Source organism: Panthera tigris, chromosome A3 (assembly GCF_018350195.1).
Source record: "Panthera tigris isolate Pti1 chromosome A3, P.tigris_Pti1_mat1.1, whole genome shotgun sequence".
Classification (NCBI taxonomy): domain Eukaryota; kingdom Metazoa; phylum Chordata; class Mammalia; order Carnivora; family Felidae; genus Panthera; species Panthera tigris.
Window position 1 is genome coordinate 118489827 of NC_056662.1, and position 20710 is coordinate 118510536.

Sequence of the window (20710 nt, forward strand, 5' to 3'; positions counted from 1 at the left end):
AGGTGTTACTGCTCGTAATCAATCAAACACTGGCTTGGATAACAAAGTGATGTTAAAATAGGCTTCAACATGGAGCTTCTTACCAATAATCATTGCAGTGAATAGGTCTCTATATAAGAAATTAAACAGGAAAGGTTCATACCAGGCCTCAACTCCCACAATCGCAGTCACTATGTAGACAAAAGATATAGTCTGGAAGGAAAATGCAGACAAAAGCATACAGAGGCATTAACAGCTGGAAAGGTCAAGGAGCCCGCAATGCTGTATGCAGCGTTAAATCTCGTAGTTTTAGTAAAAGCAAGAAGTACACTTAAATTTGATAATGTGGCAAGTCTTCTTCCCTTTAAAAGTTGCGGGTTTTTTAGCCAACAATGCCATAAAATAACTAACTTCTACACAATGCAAACAACTGGCCATAATTTAGAACACTTTAAGGCACTTCAGGAATCGGTTAAGGTACGACACGGTCCAATTTGCCTACCCGATCACTTTCTTCAAACATTCCAATGTCTGAGGCTTTACTGGGACCTTAGGTACAAACGGGCAAAATGGCAACACAAAAAGCTGGGATTCAAAGGCAGGGAGAGTTAATAGCAAGCCTCTTAAGTAAAAGAAAACAAGTATCTCTACTCATTGAAAGCTCCCAGTAAAGACAAAAAAGCAACAATTATATGTGCATCTCTCTCTTTACAAAATCAACAGTTCAAAGGAATATTTATTAACATTAAGAAACTGCTCATTTTTTAGTTAATAATGACATTGTGATTATGTTTTTTTAAAAGTGCTTTTACTACTTAGAGATAGATGGGAAAACGTTGATCACATAATATCAGGAATTTCCTTTAAAATAATTGGGAGGAAGGGTATACATGAAACTAGACTGGCCATATAGCTGTTGAACCTAAGGAACAGGTACATAAGGGTTCACTATGCTATCCCTACTTTTTTATGTGCTTGAGATTTTCATAAATAAGCAACAAATAATACAAGATAAAAAGGAAATTTTTTTAAAAGCACACATCAGTTCTGGCCAAAAAAGCATAAGGGCAATAAAGAAGGAATGACAATGACAAAGACTACTCCCTTCCCCCTCCCCCCCCCCCCCCAAAAATTCATAGCACTGTTGAAAATTTAAGGCAGAACACATACTTACCACCTGGCTAATGTCATATCCCCACGGCAGGAAAAGAATCCCTGTATTATACTTTTCCCAGTGGGACAGGATAAAAGAAAACAAAACTACCCATAGTAGGAGGTAAAGAACAAAAACACTGACACCAGATGGTCCTCGTCCAAAGATGGAATACACAGTCACAACAAAGTAAACACATGACCAACTATCAAGGCCATGGTCAAAAAGCTCCCCTAAAGGGGTGCTGGAATTGGTTCTCCGGGCCTGCTTTCCATCCACACCATCTGCAACAGAAACACATTACCATGGGAAAAGGTCAACATCGGTACCGCAGGGAGAAAATCTTCTTTAACAAACTGGAGAAACACAAAACAAATCAGCGTATCATAGGAATGTTGATGAACTAAAGTACAGCGACCAGCCAGGACTGTAAAAATCCAACCTCTAATTCCTACAATTCAAAGATTTCAGAAAAAAACAAACAAACAAAAAAACCCACCTTAATTTCTTAGAGTTTAACCTAAAACTTAAAGTATATTACATCAACTAAATGGTGTCAATTTTAGATGTGAAGACAAAGCATTGTAGTTGGACTCTGAATTCTTCCAAATCGGACTAACAACTGAGTTGTTCTGCTAGCCACAAATTCTCAGGCCTCCAGAGAATATGCAATAGTTATTCATCACAACTGATCTAATCACTCCTTGCTCTAGGATCCAAAAACATCCCGAACTTCAGTCATAACACCTATTTCATCTTGTTTGAAATTACAGTCACTTTGTTACAGATGTGCTCCTTCCCCGATTTTAAGTGCTTTCAGAAAAGGCTTTGCACACAGCAGGTGTTCAGTAAATATAAGAATTAAATGTATTGAAACTGTGCAAGGCACTGTTCCTGATGCTGTGAAGATTATCATAAGAATAATCTCCGAATAAAGTAAGTTTGCGTCCTCAGTGTTTATAACTGAGAATGGAGACAAAACATGGCGATTAAAGATACAGTACATCCCAAACCACAAAAGAGTTCGGAAAAGGGACAAGCACTCTTCAGGCTAAGATAATCAAGAACGGCCTTCCAGACCAGATGAAACCTGAGTGGGGACATAAAGAATGAGTTGGATTTCAGTAGATAAGAGTATGCTGTTTCAAGAGGAGGGAGTGCTATCAGCAAAAACACCAAGATGGAAAAGCACATGCGTGTTCAGAGAATGCCAAAGTAGTTTAGGTCGACCAGAGGAAACCAGTAGGTAAAGAGGGTGGTAGAGAGGCCAGAAGGGAGGTTGGAGCCAGCTCAAAAGTTTCAGGGAGTACGGGGGGCTACGAAAAGGATGTGAGTACGGGAATGACAGGGGTAAAGGTAGTGACGTGCTTCAGGAAGATTCACCTGGCAGCAGTGTGAATGGCAGAGAGAACACTAACCAGTAAGGCCCGCACTGACATGGAATACAGCAGGAATGAAAGGCTGGAGGCAGGTGAGATATTAAGAAAGTCAAACTGGCAATGCAGCAAAAGATGAGTGGTGAGGCTAAAGGACCAGAAGATCCTCCCGATTTCCCATCTGGGTAACTAAGAGAGTGGTAGAAATGGGGAAGTCCAAAGAGCCTGCCTGACGGAAAAGATGCTGAGTACAAGTTTAGATGCTAAAACTGAACTGTTGGCAGAATTATCCACATGATCATGTCAAGCAACTCAACCTCAGGTACTTACTAACAACTCAGAAAATATATGAGGGCTAGATAGAAACACAAGAGTCATCTCAATAGTGATAAGAATTATCGAGGGAATAAGAGGAAAGGGAAAGTTGAGGATACAGCACAGTGAAACACCTTCATTTAGGGGCAGAAACAGAGGAGCTGGGGCGTGAGGGGTGTAGGGAGAGAAAAAGAGTGGGAGAACAGTAAAACCTAGTTACAAAGAAGAGTCTGAGGGGCGCCTGGCTGACTCAGTTGGAGGGGCACGTGACTCTTGATCTCAGGGTTGTGAGTTCGAGCCGCACATTGGGTGTAGAGATTACTTAAAGAAATAAAACTTAAAAAAAAAAAAAAAAAGAGTCTGAAGCATAGCTCGGCACGCTTGTGCAAGAACCAACCACCCTGCTATAAATAAGACACAATTCCTGTGGTCTCTCAGGAACCGTGAGTCTAGTAGGAGAGACAATATTAAGGAAAAAAAAAAAATCTGGACTATAAAAATTTCTCCCCAAAAGAAACAGTTCTATTAACAAGTGCAGCAGGATTAGGCTAATAGTAAAGATTCAGGAATTAAAAATTCCTATAATTACCTGTGCTTATCTTGCTCACTATAGTATTATCCCAGTGTCTAGCTCAGTTTGTTGCAAAGAAGGCCTTTAGGGGCACCTGGGTTAAGTGTCTGACTCCTGATTTCAGCTTAGGACATAATCTCACAGTTAGGGAGTTCAAGCCCCACGTCGGGCTCTGTGCTGATAGTGGAGAGCCTGCTCGGGATTCCCTCTCCCCCTCCTCCCTCTGCCCCTACCCTGCTTGTGCTCTCTGTCTCAAAATAAATAAATAAACTTAAAAAAAATCTTTTTTTTTTTTTTTTTTTTTTTTTTTTCAAAAAGAAGGCCTTTAAAAATATTGTTGAAGGAACACATGAGAGGATGAATTCCAGATTCCTGCCCAAATACGGCAGATCTCTGTTATATAGCGTTAGGAACATTTCTGCTAGCTGAAGTATTTCCAAAAAGTCTTTTCTCATTATTTGCTGGCTTAATTTACTATTTGCAGGGCAACTCCTGTGCATTTGTTACAAATACTAAATCCATGAACTGCATACTAATTAGGTCTTGTACATCTTCCCACTGAACACATTCCAGCTCCACCAGTCTGGGGTGTGCGAAGTTACACAATGTTTTTTCAGAAAGGTAATTCAGGGTATATAGCATATATTATGACAAAAGAACAAAACAAAACAAAAACACCTCAGGCGGACCCAGAGTAGCACCCTGTGATCAAACACATTAATATTTCTGCAGCAAAATGTAAGAACAATCACACTAGTAGGATATAGTTTAAAAGTTGCCTCATGTTGGTTCAAGGCAGTTTTGCAACAAACAGTTCACGTTCGGTGAGGGCTTTTGCCAAAACTGTGGATGTGAAAAAGGTAGATAATATGGTATATCAAAAAGCTCTTATGACCTGCTGTTAAAAGTCAGAGCCCTCAGGCCACTCTCACCTTTTTCCCTATTCCTCCCTGCCCTTGGCAACCAAACCCTAGAGCAGATTTTTTTTTAATGTTTCGAAATGTTTATTTATTTATTTTGACAAAGAGGAAGAGAGGGAATCCCAAGCAGGCTCTATGCTGTCAACACAGAGGGGCTCGACCCCATGAACTGTAAGATCATGAGCCAAAATCAAGAGTCAGATGCTTAACTGACTGCACCACCCAGGCACCCCTGCAGCAGAATTTTTTTATTTTTAATTTTTTAATGTTTTTATTTATTTTTGAGAGAGAGACAGTGTGAGCGGGGGAAGGGCAGACAGACAGACAGACAGACAGAATCTGAAGCAGGCTCCAGGCTCTGAGCTGTCAGCACAGAGCCCTGGCGTGGGGCTCGAATACATGAACTGAACCATGAGATCATGACCTGAGCTGAAGAAGGACACTAAACTGACTGAGCCACCCAGGCGCCCCTACAGCAGAATTTTTAAACCTGCTCATATTTAAGAACAAATATGCAAAAGCTTCTGCCTAAAATGTAATTTTTCACTAAGCTTTCTCCTAATTCTTCTGGACTTCACTCTCTTCCTTCCCCAAATTCTGGCAGTTCTGGTCACCTGCAATGTCAGCGTGTAATCATATACCAGATTATACTGGTTTTATGAGTCATTTTTATCTGAGAGATCTAAGCAACTTTAAGTCAGGGTCTGGTATTTTATATTCACTTAAAAACTATATACTTAAAAAAATCATGAAAAGCTGGGGGGGAGGGGTGGGCAGGGTGGCTCAGTCGGTTGAGCGTCCAACTTCGGCTCAGATCCCGATCTCGCGGTTTATGAGTTCAAGCCCTGTGTAGGCCTCTGTGCTGACAGCTCAGAGCCTAGAGCCTGCTTCGGATTCTGGGTCTTCCTCTCTCTCTCTGACCTTCCCTCACTTGTGTTCTCTCTCTCTCTCTCGCTCTCTCTCTCTCTCTCAGAAACAATAAATGAATAAACTTTACAAAAATCATTTTAAAAAGTAATAAAAAAATAAATTTTATAAATAAAAATGAAAACTATATACTGACTACCTACTATGTGTTAGGTACTGTTCTAAATACTGGGCACACAGCCCCCAAAGAATGTACGCTTTAGAGTAGAGAGACAAGTAGGTTATATGGTTTTGAGTGCTATGGAGAAAAAGAAAGCAGGGAAGGAGAATAGGAGAATACAGGACAAGCCATGCAAACAGAACCAACAAAAAGCATTCTTGGCAACATAGACAGTTATGGCCTAGCACAGGGACCTCCCTCACCACCTCCTGCACCAAATAAGAATTAATTACTTTCTTATTCTCCCACTCATTCCTGTTTCCCCGCTGTGCTCTATTGTAGCAGCTCTCTCCATACTCCACAATTATCTGACAGGTCGGCATTGTTTCCCAAACTGAAGGCAAAAATGACGTCTTATTCCAGTTGCTGGTAAATATTTTTTGTAAGGAGCCAGATAGTAAATAGTTGAGGCATTATGGGTCATCAGGAGACACCGTTGCTACTACTCAACCTTGTCTTTGTTGCAAAAAGCAAGCATAGAGCCCTTTTGGCTCCCCGAGCAGAGCCATGGCAATCAGTAAGAAGAAGGGCCTGACAAAAGGCAGCAAAAAAGGGGGCCAAGAAGAAAGTGGTTGATCCATTTGCTAGGAAAGATCAGTATGAAGTGAAAGCACCAGCTATGCTTGATATAAGAAATATTGGAAAAACACTAGTCACGAGAACTCAGGGAGCCAAAACTGCATCTGATGGCCTCAAGGGTTGTGTTTTTTAAGTGAGCCTTGCTGATCTACAGAATGATGAAGTTGCATTTAGAAAATCCAAGCTAATAACTGAGGATGTTCAGGGCAGAAACTGCCTAAGTTCTATTGTGTGGATCTCACCCGTGGAATTCTAGGAAAGTTCCATGGTCACAAAATGGCAGACCACGATTGAAGCTCATGTTGATGTCAAGCCACCGACAGTTACTTGCTTCATCTATTTTGTGTTGGTTTTACTAAAAAACCCAACAATTAGATTTGGAAGACCTTTAGGCTCAGCACCAACAGGTCCACCGTGTTCAGAAAAAGACAATGGAAATCATAACCCGAGAGGTGCAGACAAATGACTCGAAAGCAGTGGTCAATAAACTGATTCCAGACAGCATCGGAAAAGACACAGAAAAGGCATGTCAATCTATTTATCCACTCCATGATATCTTCATTAGAAAAGTAAAAGTGCTAAAGAAGCCCAGGTTTGAGTTGGGAAAGCTCATGGAGCTTCATGGTGAAGGCAGTAGTTCTAGAAACGCTACTGGGGATGAGACCAGTGCTAAAGTTGAACGAGCTGATGGATATGAGCCACCAGTCCAAGAATCTGTTTAAAATTCAGTCATTTAATGGTGACAAATAAGAAGTCTTATTTGTGACGTTAAAAAAAAAAAAAGAAAGCAAGCAAGCAAGCAGGCAGGCAGGCATAGACAACAAGTAAAGGAATGAATATAGCAGTGTTCCAACAAAACTTTACTTATAAAAATAGGACAGAGTCGGTCTGCAAGAGGCAGTTTGCCAACTCATATCTTATTCTCTGCATCCCTAGCAATGAATGACAATATTTTCCAGAGAGAAACTCAAAAACATATTTATTATACTGAATAGGAAATCAGTAAGCCCTAGTTAAAATGAATTAAGCATAGGAGAAAATGTTAATTTAATGGATGGCTATCCTTGCTGAAAGAGTCACCAGCCATTGACTAAAATGAATATTTGCCAATTTCTTACCTAGAGTGTAGGCTATGAAGTTGAGGATTCCCACCACAATCCAAACCCAGTCGGGTACATGCTTGTGACCCGGTGCTGCAAAGGAAAGCACTCAGACTTCAATACAAAGTATGATCATTCTTACTATAGCACGCACTGCCATTGAGAAATATTTCTATTTATTAAATAGAAGTTCTATTAAATAGAAGTTAAATAGAAGTTTACAATATACTTTTAATGCAGATTTAGGTAAATATTAAAATACATCGGGAAACTGACAAAACCAAAGAAGTAACTGCCCAACCCCTCATAAACAATAGGCACTTATTTTGAGCTTTAATCATAACTCAAAACTGACTGTTCATCTCTACCTGAAAATTACTTACATGCTAAGAATGAAAAGTAATGCTTTTGGAACTTAAAAGATGCTTGTGTTTAATCTGATCTTCACTGTTGACGAATATCCTACAAACATGTATTGAACCTTCAATCTATATTTTCTCACTACATTATTAACTAGCTAAACAAAAGACCTTTTCATTTGGGTGACTAAGTATCAGAAGGTCTGGGTTCCAGTCCTGGCTCTATATTCAAGCAGCTGTGTGACCATGAATAGATCATTTATCCTTTCCTATCTTCCATTTCCCAAATATACCAGGACTAGATGGTTTATCTGGTCCTCTAGTTTCTATGACTTGGGGAAATACACATAATATTTACATATTTTTAGCCCTCTTAATAACTAGTAAATAATGTTAGAGTAGTTAGAAAAATTAATATTTCTAGTTATAAAAGAAACTTTTGAAGACGTTCTAAAGATTAAAATACAAATTTTTAAAAGCCGCTTAATATCAAAACCATGCTTGATAATATTTAATCTTATTATCCACATAGTACCTTATGATCTTCGATTGTCATTTTATTACATGTACAAAAGCTATGGCTTAAAATTTCAATTGCTAAAGGTAGGCATACATACAGTTTCAATATTCAGAATTTCTATAGGATCAAGTTGTAAGTTTTTGAAACTCTGAACTTTCCTAAAAAAAACAATGTTGTTGGTGACTTAATTTCTCCAGGTCAGTCCACAAAAGTCTGCTAACCCCACAACACCAGTGAATTATAACACTAAGACTATTTACTACATCATTTATAAATATTCTTACTGGAAAATACATACTCTGACTTAGAATGCAAAAATTATTCATCTACCTCCATCTTTCTATTCCTCTCAACCCTATCAACCGGCTGAGCAATGAAAATAAACTCTTTTGGCCACTTATCCCCCCTCATCCCAAATACAGCCAGATTCTGTCCCATGGCCTGGGGCAGAAACAGGGCAAGGGAATGTGAAGACAGGAACAGCTATGAAAGAAAACACTGGAGTCTGGGGTGGAAGCAGGCCAACAACTGCCTCCAAAAGCATTTCTCTTCTCCCTTCCCCAACTGACTTCTGTCAATAAACGTTCACGGTCTAAGAACCATTTTCACAGGAAACTTGGAGTTATTCAAGGCAAATGTGGATGCTGAGCAGAGGGAAAGAGAGATCACATTCCCGTCAAAGGCGGGGGGTGATTTTTCTTGCATCATTAGAAAAAGAGAAGGGGTATTTCTGGAACTGGTAAATATGTTGGACCCTGCTTATACTCACTTTCAGGCAAAGTGTCAGTCCTAAATATTGTGTCTTCTTGTAAATCCAATTATTCTTTATTTATCAAAACCCCACTGCTTTTTAGACAGCCTATCTACATTAAGTAGCCAATTTGGTTTCTAGAACTTAATGGAAATATGCATAACAGATTGTGAAAACACAACTTAGCTTTTACACCCAATTCTAACATTTTACATACCTTTAAAATATCCAGAACTTCTCCAACAGACAAGCATATCAATTGAACCAGAAAATAACCGCATGTCATTTTTCTCCATTTAGGCATTTTAAATTTTATATTAAAGTAATAATCTTACCTGAAGCATAAAAGTCAGGATCAAAGTATGCCATAAGTAGGAAATTGAACACAACCAGCAGAAAGCCAGAGAAGGTTATCAGATTTGGAGCCAGCCAAGTAGGAAATACCTATTTGTTTCAAAATAATTACAAAATAATTAAAGTAAAGGAAGCGCTCTGACCACTATGCAATATGAAATTTAAGTCATAATAAAAGCTATAAACTTGACAGATCATATCTAGGAGGTATATATATTAAAACGTAAACCACAATGTTCAGTTGATAGAAATAAGCATTTCATTCTTCTGTTTTCTGTATTTTAAATTCTATAATCAACAAACTTATAATCATAATATTATTTATTTTAGAAAATGTTTAAATGCATTTTATAAAAATGATAAATTCTAGTATAAGAATATAAACTTATACTTCAACAATAAAATAAATCAAAAGGTATGTGACTAAGGGAAAGGAGAATGAGAGAGTAATTTCTCTAGACATCTTACTAAACAAACACTTGTATCCATAACACTCCTTAAAATACTTACAACTTACTAAAACGTAAGTACAAGCCTATTAATCGTCTTACCTTTACTATAGTATTCCAAAATGGATGCATGACATACAGAGAGAGTGGATTGGTATCCACGGCACTGTACTGTTAAGAAATGAAAAGAAAATATTCAGTTCTCCTTGCACACTGGCAAGTAGTACAATAATCCTCGAGCGAAAGTAATACTACAAAAATAACCCAGAGAACATGTCTGTTTACATGATGTCCTGGTCTATATAACAAAACTGGAGGAACAATATAAATAGGGCAAAGACACAGCCACATTTCTCTGTTTCACTCAACCAACTTTTATAGTGTTACACTGTTTCGGTGGGGATATTTATATTGCTTACAAGGTCTCACTCACAATGCAAGATCAAAAACGCTCACACTGTGTACATTCAAACACTGACTTTCTCAACCTCCTCCGAATACGCTTACTAAGTGTGCAACCTCGGGCAAGTTACTTCATCTCTGCCTTAGTTTGTCCGCTTGTAAATGAGGATGATAGCTTCTACCCCAAAGGTCTGCCATAAAAATTAGGCAAATTAACCATACGCATGAGTGCTACGTATTAGATATTACTAACTGTGCTTTAACCACCAAAGGATGACAGATCCCTTTACAGCAGGAAAACGGATCACACACATAAGCAACGGAAGACAACAAGAGGTTAGGGTTCTGTGGTAATCAAGTTTTTTCCCTAATTATGGAGTTATTCAGTAAAAATTCAAAGGAGATTTTAACAAATAGACACACACATACTGGAGTACCCGGCATGCTAGAAGCACTCCACTAGGTGTGGGGAAGAAGGGATACTTAATTGGTAAGGGATCATTCCCACCTCAAAGAGTGGGAATATTACCTAATTCGTCCAGTTGACATTTACACAATGTCACAAAGAGTCAAATGTCTGAAAAAAAAGTTTGTGTTTTTTTTTTTTTTAATTAAGTCAATTTATTTATCTTGAGAGAGAGTGTGTGCAAGAGACAGCAGGGGAGGGGCAGAGAGAGAGGGAAAGAATCCCAAGTAGGCTCCGATGCAGTGCTCAGTCACACAACGGTGAGATCATGACTTGAGCCTCAATCAAGAGTCAGACACTTAACAGACTGAGCCACCCAGACACCCCAAAAAGTTTTGGGTTTTGTTTAATTAATTAATTTATTTTGAAAGAGACAGCAAGCAGGGGAGAGGCAGAGAGAGAGAGGGAGAATCTCACACAGTCTCCGCTGTCAGCACAGAGCCCAACGTGGGGCTCAAACCCACAAACCATGAGATCATGACCTGAGCCAAAATCAAGAGTTGAACGCTTAACTGGCTTAGCCACCCAGGAACACCCACCCCCCCCCCCCGAAAAGTTTTGTATTTTATATTTATGCTTAGTATGTACATAAAATTAGTAGTAAGCGTTTGAATATCTAATTTTTTAAAAATCATAAAGGTCAAATTTCTTCCTGAATGCTTTTGAATACACAGAAAATGTTTTCTCATCAGTGTTTCAAGACTCACAAGTGTGATGGAACAAAAATAGTAAATAAACAGAAATAACTTAAAATACTGGAGCAAAGACAGATAACTAGTTAAGTCAAAATGATCGAACAGACTCCATGTCTGAGTACCTTCATTTCTCCAATCATTCCAACTGAAATGGGATCAGTGGGACAAAGGACCTGAGCTAGACAGTGGGAGGAAAACGGAGAAGAACTCTGCCAGCCACAGTGAGAGGCTGTGCGGCTTCAGCCAGACTCCAGGCAGGAGCCTACTTAAATGCATGTTACTGTTCTGACTACAATCAATTTGTGGGGCACCCGGCTGGTTCAGTTGGAAAAGCATGGGACTCTTGATCTCAGGGTCACAAGTTCAAGCCCCACATTGGGTGCAGAGAGATACTTAAAAAAATAAACCTTAAAAAAAAAAAAAGAAGTTTTCTCTAAAAAAGTTTTTTTAAATAATAACATAACATAACATAACATAACATAACATAACATAACATAACATAACATAACATAACATAACATAACATAACATAACATAACATAACATAAAATAAAGTGGTACTTGCACGGCTCTCTACAGGCCACAAAGCCTTTCCACATAATAGCTACAGCTACATCTACACCTCTGCAGAATGAGGGGTCCTCAACTGACAGGACTGCTTGGACTTAAGTCTCTGCACCTGAGGACACAGAACGAGTAGGAGCCCCTGGCAGCTGCCAATAACAAAGGGGAGGCCCTGGCCGCACCCAGACCCACTTGATGTAGCCAGCGGGTCAGATAAACGGGGAAACCACACATTTCAAGTCCACCATCTACTGCAAAGTACAAAAGTTGTAAGAAGTCCAAATCAGAAGGAAACTGTTTAAGACATCACATGAGTACCTAATATGGTGTACAAAGTACAATGTTCTTAATTGGAATGTTTGCTGAATGAGTGTCTTTCAGCAGTTTTCCATTATTTAATTTAGAACTACAAAGATGTCCTTAAATGACAGTATTTTGATCTGAAAAGCTCCTCTTTTTAAACCCTGAAGTTTTACCATTAAACTTCTACTTCAGGAGATCAGTAGTATGAAAAGAACAAACAGCTAAATTTAAGAAAGTCAGTCTGCCTAAATGGATCTTCCACATTTAAGCTCAAGTAAGCAAGAAAATGTAATAGGAGATCACAAAAGGTAGCAAACAATAAACCTAAAGAACACTCCGTGCTCTAGCCTTACCTGAGTATTTTTCAAGATCACGTATCACTTAGTATAAACAAAGAAACTTAAAACTGTCTTGTGAGTCAACAGGAGGAAAAAAAATGATTCAGACCTTCCACATGCATGAAAAAATAAGTAAAACATACACTTTCAAAGATGTTAAACTAGATTTAGGTATTTGTTAATGCTCAGTAAACATATTTTTATTTTCTATTGGAATGGTATATATCCGAGTATCTTAACCCAGCAGGCAATCCACTGTTAAGCTCACTGTGACTTGCTTGATCTCCAGACTGCAAGGCTGGATGAAGCTATCACCCTGGAGAAATGGCTGAAAACCATAGCCTGGGTTTGAGAAAATCTCAGAATCATAAGCGTTCAGGAGATGTCTAGGTCCTTATGTGCCTGACCCTCGCTTATGCAAACAGGTACAACAATCATCCGGCCTCCTTTTAAATGCCTCTGGGGCAAAAAACTCATTATTTCCAGAAGCAACGCAACCCATGTTAAACTAACTTCTCTATACACTAACAAGATCCTCCCCTTGCCCCGTATTTTCTATCCTGTTTTCATTTTGTCTTACAAAGTTAAGCAGACAGGGGTCCAATTTTTCTTCCAAACAATAGTGCTTCAAATATTTGAAGACTGCTCTCTCCCTGTCCTACCCACTTCTTCTCTTCACCTGCTTAAACATCTCATGTCCCTCTTGCTGCTCCTCTTGCCATGCCTTCAATCTTCTTCCTCATCTAGGTCTAGTCTTTAGACCAGAGGTTGGAAAGCTTTTCCGGAAAGCATCAGATAGTAAATATTTTAGGCTCTGCAGGCCATATAGTCTCTGTAACAAACACTACCACTGAAGCAAACAAGCAGTCACAGAAAATAAGTACACAAATGGGCACGGCTGTGGTCCAGTAAAATTTTATTCACAAAAACAAGTGCCTGAGGGCTTTAGTTTGACAATCTATACTCCACGTGACCCAAAATGTTGTTAAGCCAACACGAACATGTGATCGGGGCAAAAGAAACATTTCATGTGGTGCAGGAGTAGAAAGAACATGACCATAAGCCCCTCTTCCTCAATGACTTGTTTCTCTGATGCCCAACATACTACTTTCCTATGGCAACAAAAGCATTCTGCAGAGTTAAACACAACCGCACAGTTGGACTGCTAAACTACCTTTCTCTACACTAATATGATGACTGTTGGAACCCAGTACTAGACTCTACATTTATCTTATCACATTTTATCTTATTAGATTCAACTCATCCTTCTATCCCTTCCAGATCTCTTCAGATTCAGACTCACTTATCAAGGTGATAGTTATGCCTCGCCAAACCCTCAGCATGTCAATGTGTCATGCTAATAACAGTACCTTCACTGAAGTCTCTGTAAAAATGCTGATCAAGATAGAACTTCTGAACATTTCCCTCAAGATTGCTCTTAGTATACCGAACAATTGTTACTTAGGTATAGAATTCGGTACCGTCACCTATGGCAATTAGTCCATCTTGCCCATGAGAAGAAATTTTCTTAAAATCTTAGTAAGATCAGAATTACTTTAGATTACCTTTTGCCAAAAATCAGAAAGTTTCAGAACTTTTTTTTTTTACTTCAGTACAAGGCAGAAAATAGAGCAGCGTTCATTTTTCACTCATTCATTCAGAAAGCCAACAAATATTTATGATTGAATACCTATGACTGTACCAGGCAACTTTTTGCTAGGCCCAGTGAAGAGAATGATGAACAAGACTGAAACGTTCCCTATGCTCACCAAGTCTATGGTCTTTTGTGAGACAGACGATAAGCCCAAAAACAAAGAAAAGTCACACGTTGTGTTAAATACTGTGAAGGAATAAGAGGGTATTTTGCAAGAGGCCAAGGGGTAGGGAGTATGCCTAGTCTGAGTGGTCAGAGAAAGCTTCACTAAGGAAGGGACACTTCGGCTGGGTCCTAAAAGATGAGAAGACCGGCAAGGAACATATGAGATATTATAGGGAGTGAAGAAGTGAGACACTAAAGAGAACATGCTGTTGTAGATTCCATTTATATGAAGTTCAAAAACAGACAAATTAATTTATGGCGAAAGAAGTCATAATAGTAGTTTGATGAGAAAGACTGAAAGGGGGCCTTCTGAGTTGCCAGAATCAATTCGATTATCTTGATCGCAGTGGTGGTTATATGGGTATATACATATGTAAAAATTCATGAAATTAGGGGCGCGTGGGTGGCTCAGTCAGTTGAACATCTGACTCTTGATTTCAGGTCATGATCTCACGGTCTGTGGGATCGAGTCTGCAGCGCGGAGCCTGCTTGGGATTCTCTCTCTCCCTCTCTCTCTCAAAAATAATAAAACAAATCAAAAAAAAAATTTTAATGTCATTAAATTAGACACTTAAGATCTGTGCATCTATATGTAACTTATACCTGAAATGAAATAGAAAATAAAGAATACGTGTGTGGCAGTGCGTGCATGTGTGCATGCACACACCCACGCATATTGCAGGGAGGGGAGTGCGTGCCAAGCTACCTTCCAAGCAGAGAGAACAAAATGTGCAAAGGCCACAAAGCTAGAAATACTTTGAATACTGGAAGAAGGCCAGCGCAGCTATGGTCTAGTGAGCAAGGAAGAGAGGCATGTAAATGAGACTGGAGAGGTGGGCCTGCACCGCCCGGCCAGACCACAGTGAGCCAGATTTTATTGTAAACCCAGTGCATGTCCTGCTTTACATTTTGAAAGGGTCATACTGACTACAGTGCAGAAAATGGACTGGAAGGGTACCAAAGTGCAAACAGAGACCAGTTATGAGACTTACGGTACATCAGGCAGAGAGGATTATGGGTTAGGCTAGTAGCAGTACAGTAACTTCTACATTATTTCCAAATATGCTGTGAGGTACACATTTTTGAGGACAGTAAAAATGTGAGACTCCCCTTAATTTAAGAATGAAATGGGCTCTAATGAAAGGAAAACTATGAAACCACCTCCTTAGACATAGGAATATTTCCTTTATAAAGGTACTGTGTTTTAAATCCCTTCTCTGTACTGATAAGAAAACGGATAGGAACTGACACACCTTTGCACTAAATACAGAGCTTTGGACAAATGATTAATTAGATTGAGGCCACTGTCCCAAGTAATGCTCTACTATCTACAATCAGCAGCAGATTTCCCCTGCTTCGTTTGTCTTCTAAACAGCATAAGGAGAACCGGGCTCTTACCGTCAAATCAATTTTAATATAAGGCCCGTCCTTACCCACCTGAAATATAAGCTTTACACACTTATAAAACACATTTAGTTTGCTGCAGTAATCCACAAAATGTGGCTCAAGTACAAGTTAACAGTAGCTCATAAACTGCACTTCATGTTAATCACTTCAGAATGCAAGCAAACTCAAAATGACATTTCTAATTTTTAAAAATTATTTCCAAAATTCTTGAGTTCCAAAATTATTCACGTTTTTGGGAGTGTAAAAGACTGTAAAATTCAAAGATCCCAACAGCTAATAAACAGAAAGGCCCAAACTGTGAGTCCTTTCTGATTCTTCCTGAAACACGTCTATGAAATTGATCACTTTGTTTGAAACCAGACTACACTTCCTTGGCTCAAATACAATCGTGACCTACCTAAACCCAATTTACTGAAATCATTATTCTCATAATATCCTCCAAAACACACTTTTTGTCTTCCAATTTGTGGCAGGCACAACCTAAAGTAATCCCCAGTGAGTCGAGCCCTTGTATAAGCAATCCCTTCCCCTTGATGGTTCATTCCACTCCCCTGAGGTGGACCCTGTGACTCGTTTCCAACCAACAGAATATAGCAAAGGTGACAGATGGCACTGCCTATTAGGATACACTCTACGACAAGGGTGATGAGATATCCCTTCCATGATACATTTCACTATGTAAGTCTTCATCTTAGCAGTTTGGAGGAGTCTCTTGCTGGCTTTTATGAAGGAAACAGCAAGGATGTGAACTGCCTGTGGTGAGGGCCATGGGGCAGGGAAAAATGGGAAAGCTCTAGGAGCTAAGAGCCTCAGCCCTAGAGCTGGAAAGAACTGAAGACTGCCAACGACCACACAAGCCTGGATGAGGGCCCCAAGCTCCAGATGAGAATACAGCCCAGATGACACCTTCATTGCAGCCCGGTGAGACCCTGACCAGAAGCGCTGGCTAACAATGCCCAGACTCCCAACAGAGGATGTGAGATCATAAACGTGTGCTGTCTTATGCCACCAAGTCTGTGATAATTTGTTACCCAGCAATAGGAAACTAGCGCACAGTCCGGAAAGCACTACATCATCTTTTCTACGAAGAGCCATCTTGAGGCTCCTACCCACAAAATCAAGAACACCTGATGCCTGAGAGCTGCCATACTACATTACGGTAACAGAGTTTCTTACTGCTCTACACCCATTTCTTGGTTTCAACTGCTCTTCAGATTGCAATAGAATTGAATATCTCTTTGATGAGGTGTTCTCAAACTGTAATCACCAAACTGAACCCAAATTCTCGGGCCCTGCCCCAGACATACAGAATCAGACACTCTGAGCACAGCCCAGCCATCTCTTTTATCGGACCCTCCTGGTGATTCGGAAGCACGCCTAGGTTTGAGGAGCACTGCTCTCCTCAATGTTGAAAACAAACATTAACGGCACTTCCACCACTCCGCGGCTGAGGGATAAACCACACCATTAGTCTAGTGACCAACACCTATTCCTCCTTACGGTAACTTCAAATACTGCAGTGCAAGCAAGAGACACGATATAATAAAATTCAGCAAGTACTCACTAAATTTACTAAGTCCAAGGCATTGTGCTAGAACAATCTGTGGTATAAAAACACCAAAGCTAAACTTAAAATGCAAAAGAAAGGGAGGAAGGGAGGAAAGGAAGGAAGGGAGGATAGAAAGGAAGAGAAGGAAAAGAGAAGGAAGGCAAGAAGAGAAGGAAAGAAGGAAGGAAGGAAGGAAAACAAAGAAACAGGATGAAGGGAGGGACCAACCAACCCAAGGACAAAATTTTTTAATTTCTTAAAAGACTTTTTTATCAATACAAGATTTTAAGAACTACAATAACAGAACATGACTCCGTGGGCAAGGAGATCTCATTTCAGTCAATATTATCATTTCCATCTGCTAACAAGTCAGAGGGAAGGTGGTGACAGAAGACTGGAGAAGCTAGAGCAGCAAGAACAAGCAAGTCATGATGACAGATTTGCTTGCTAAACTTAAATAATCTATAATAAATTCTAAGAAGAGAGGACAAAAGCAGGGGTCGTGTAGTGAAGAAACTAGAAATCCTTACAGAGGAAATCTGTATTATCAGATGCATGGGAAACACATGGAAGGTATTGCAGATTCTTAAACAGGAGAGTAACATTTGAGAAGATTTACCTACTCTGCCAGTTGATATGACTAAATAGAGGAGAAATCTGAAGGCCAAGACTATCAGTGGGACCCAAGCTAGACAGTGACCTGTCAGTTACTCTTCCCATTCATTAAGTTGTCACCCTTAACTTACTTTCTTAAAATACCCTTTCTCTTACAAGTTCTTGTGGTATGGGTTCACATGTCCATTTATGTTAGCCAATGCTGACAAACAGGGAAGCACAAATGTCAAGTTTTATTTCCTATTTACTTAACATTAATATAGCACTATGTGCCAGGTGCTTTACAAATAGTAACTCACTCAATGTTGATAATGATCCTATGAGGCAGATCATTATCAAAATTGAGTGAGTTACTATTTGTAAATGTTACAATCTGTGATCTATTCACAGATGAGGAAACCTGGTCAGAGAGGACACTGTTACTCACGGTCATAACGCTAATATGTAGTTTCTAACTTAATATTAGTCCCAGGGGTGTCTGAGTGGCTCAGTCGGTTAAGCGTCCGACTCTTGATTTTGGCTCAGGTCACGATTTCACAGTTTCATGAGTGCGAGCCCTGTGTGGGGCTCTGCACACTGACCAGGCGGAGCCTGCTTGGGATTCTCCCTCTCTCCCTCTCTCTCTGCCCCTCCCCGACTTGCGCTGTCTCTCTTAAAATAAATACTAAAAAAAAACAAAAAAACAAAAATTATACCCAAAGCTACTTATTTAATCGAAAGACATTTACCTCAATTAAAGCTAATACTATATGAAATGTTCTTAATACTCAACAAAATGTAAGACTAGTAAATTTACAGTCATCTATTCACCTCTGGTAATAATTTTTAAATGGGGGGAAAGAAAACAAAAACACGTCTTTCTTTTTCACTGTGCATGTTTCCCATCTGCGAATATTAGACACAAACCCAATCAGGCATGTCATTGAAGGTCTTTACTGGATGTTTCTATATCTGCTACAAAACACCCAGGAACTGCAAGGCAAAGCCTACCTTTCATTCTTAGATTTGAGAGGAAGCAAAGCATGAAGAAAATGGGCTCCGAACCCAGACCACCTGGGTTCAAATCTCAGGTTTGGGACCTTGAACAAGTTACTTAAAATCTCTGTGTCTCAGTAAAGTACTAGTGCCTACACCTCAAGAGGCACTTGTGAACATTAAATGAGATAATATATGTAAAGCACTTAAAGCAATGTCTGCCATATAGTAAATGCTATATAAATGTCTGCTATCACTGTCATTATTATTACTCAGTATTTACAACAATATTGCCCTTGCCATTTCAACTTTCCTTCACTGGGCTCACCGGGCTCAGCCCGGTACCTCACAGAGCCACTTCCTTATGCCTAATTTACCATGGTCTTCCTGGTCTCTGTGCCTTGGTTCCCACTACCAGTCTCTCTAGAACATTTCTCCAACTCTCCCTGATGCGCTGGGCAAATTCTTTTTCAGCAAAGTTCTTCACATTTTAACATTACAGGAGTTAGGAAAACAAGCCATCATCAGTGAATTGATATTTCAGAAAAGAGTAAAACAACCAAGATGCTTCTTCCAAATAGTACCTAAAAGTAGACCTACCTTCTTCCCACCACCTTGACTTTTCTCCGTCATTCTGCAGAAGTCCCCCACCCAGCCCTCTTTCGCTCCTTCTGAGAGACTCCTCTGCCTCTGCCAACTACAAAAATAATTCTCTCCGTGAGCCATTTACAAATCTATACCTAAGGCCACTAAAATGCTTTTCAAGCCTTATAAATGTGTTTATAGGTGGGAATGGGCAGCTCCCCCGATCTACTTAAGGAGACCACGCACAACTAAAGATGAGTTACGTCTGAACTAACTGTAACGTATCTAGATAACGCCATCACCAACATGTCATACTATAGCTGGCCTGCAGCCGTAAGTGAAAATCAGGTTTAAGAATTTCTCATGTGTCTACTGTGGCCCAGAAGAAAAGTGTTCTGATCTTTGATATCATTACAGAATATTCCTCTAGTAGAGAATAATGCATCCATAAGTGCTATTTCTTTAGAACATGAAGTTTTCTTTGTTTCAACTCCCTGTCCACAAACCACACCTTCACAGGGCCCCATCCAAGAGAAGAGCCCTGCGCAAAAGATTTCTGTTATCCGGCCAGATTCAGCATCATTTATCACTTAAATTATACTTATGCTTCTGTGCTAGAAGGGTCAGTCTCTCATGAGTTTGTTTACTCAGGAGATAGGAAATCAAGAAAGTTAAATCTTAGACAAAACAAATGTCAGGTGCTATTCTTGCCAAGGTGCCTTTCCAGAGTTAATGCTTCACAAAACCCTTATTGCAGTGACTGCTGCCTCTACCCACCCAGTTATCTTACCAGAGAACCTGAGTCATCCCAGACACCTACCCCCCATCCCTCATCCCTTCCCTCACACCACCAACACCTCCAGCTGGTCACTCATCGTGTTCTGTCAGTTTGCGATCTTAAATCAGGGATCACAAACAGGGATCGGGAGGATAAACTGAACATAGCAGGCCTGAATGAAGTTTGCGGACTGGTAGGGAGATGGCAAACTGGAGAGCAAATACCCTTTTGAAAGAGGGCAGGCACTATTTAGCTCCAGGAGAGTCTTGCCAAGAGGAAGTTCTGGGCCGATGTTTCCACTCTTCTAGTTTTCCTTTTTTCTTTTTTTTAAGTAGGTTCAGGCCCAGCACAGAGCCCATCATGGGGCTCGAACTCATGACCCTGAGATCAAGACCTGAGCTGAGATCCAGAGTCGGCCGCTCAACCGGGCCACCCAGTAGCCCCTCACTATTCTGGTTTTTCAAACTAGCCCAGAAATCTGGATTTTTTATGGGGAAGACGCCAATTTTTGAAACAAAGTACGTGTGGGCCAAATTAAACATATCTGCTGGCCAAATTCAGTGGGCAGGTTAACCAGTTTTTACTTCTATCTTTAAAATACCCACGCCACTGCTTTTAGATTCAGGCCTTCCTCATTTCTTACCTAAGTTTATGCAGAAGGATCCTAAAAGGTCTCCAGATTACTCCATCCGTTTAGGAAG

The 20710-nt window shown here is 39.9% G+C and overlaps 1 protein-coding gene and 1 pseudogene across 2 annotated transcripts in view; one reads left to right on the forward strand and one right to left on the reverse strand.

Moving 5' to 3' along the window:
- Positions 1 to 20710, reverse strand: part of SELENOI (selenoprotein I) — a 40615-nt gene that overhangs the window by 13237 nt on the left and 6668 nt on the right. For both annotated transcript variants that reach the window (XM_015540576.2, XM_042982338.1), the window contains exons 2-6: positions 9616 to 9684; positions 9046 to 9154; positions 7099 to 7173; positions 1154 to 1416; positions 84 to 192 (exon numbers count right to left, since the gene is read on the reverse strand). In XM_015540576.2, coding sequence (XP_015396062.2) covers positions 84 to 192; positions 1154 to 1416; positions 7099 to 7173; positions 9046 to 9154; positions 9616 to 9684 — 625 coding nt within the window. The remainder of the gene's footprint in view (positions 1 to 83; positions 193 to 1153; positions 1417 to 7098; positions 7174 to 9045; positions 9155 to 9615; positions 9685 to 20710) is intronic.
- LOC102965322 lies at positions 5909 to 6400 on the forward strand (annotated as a pseudogene).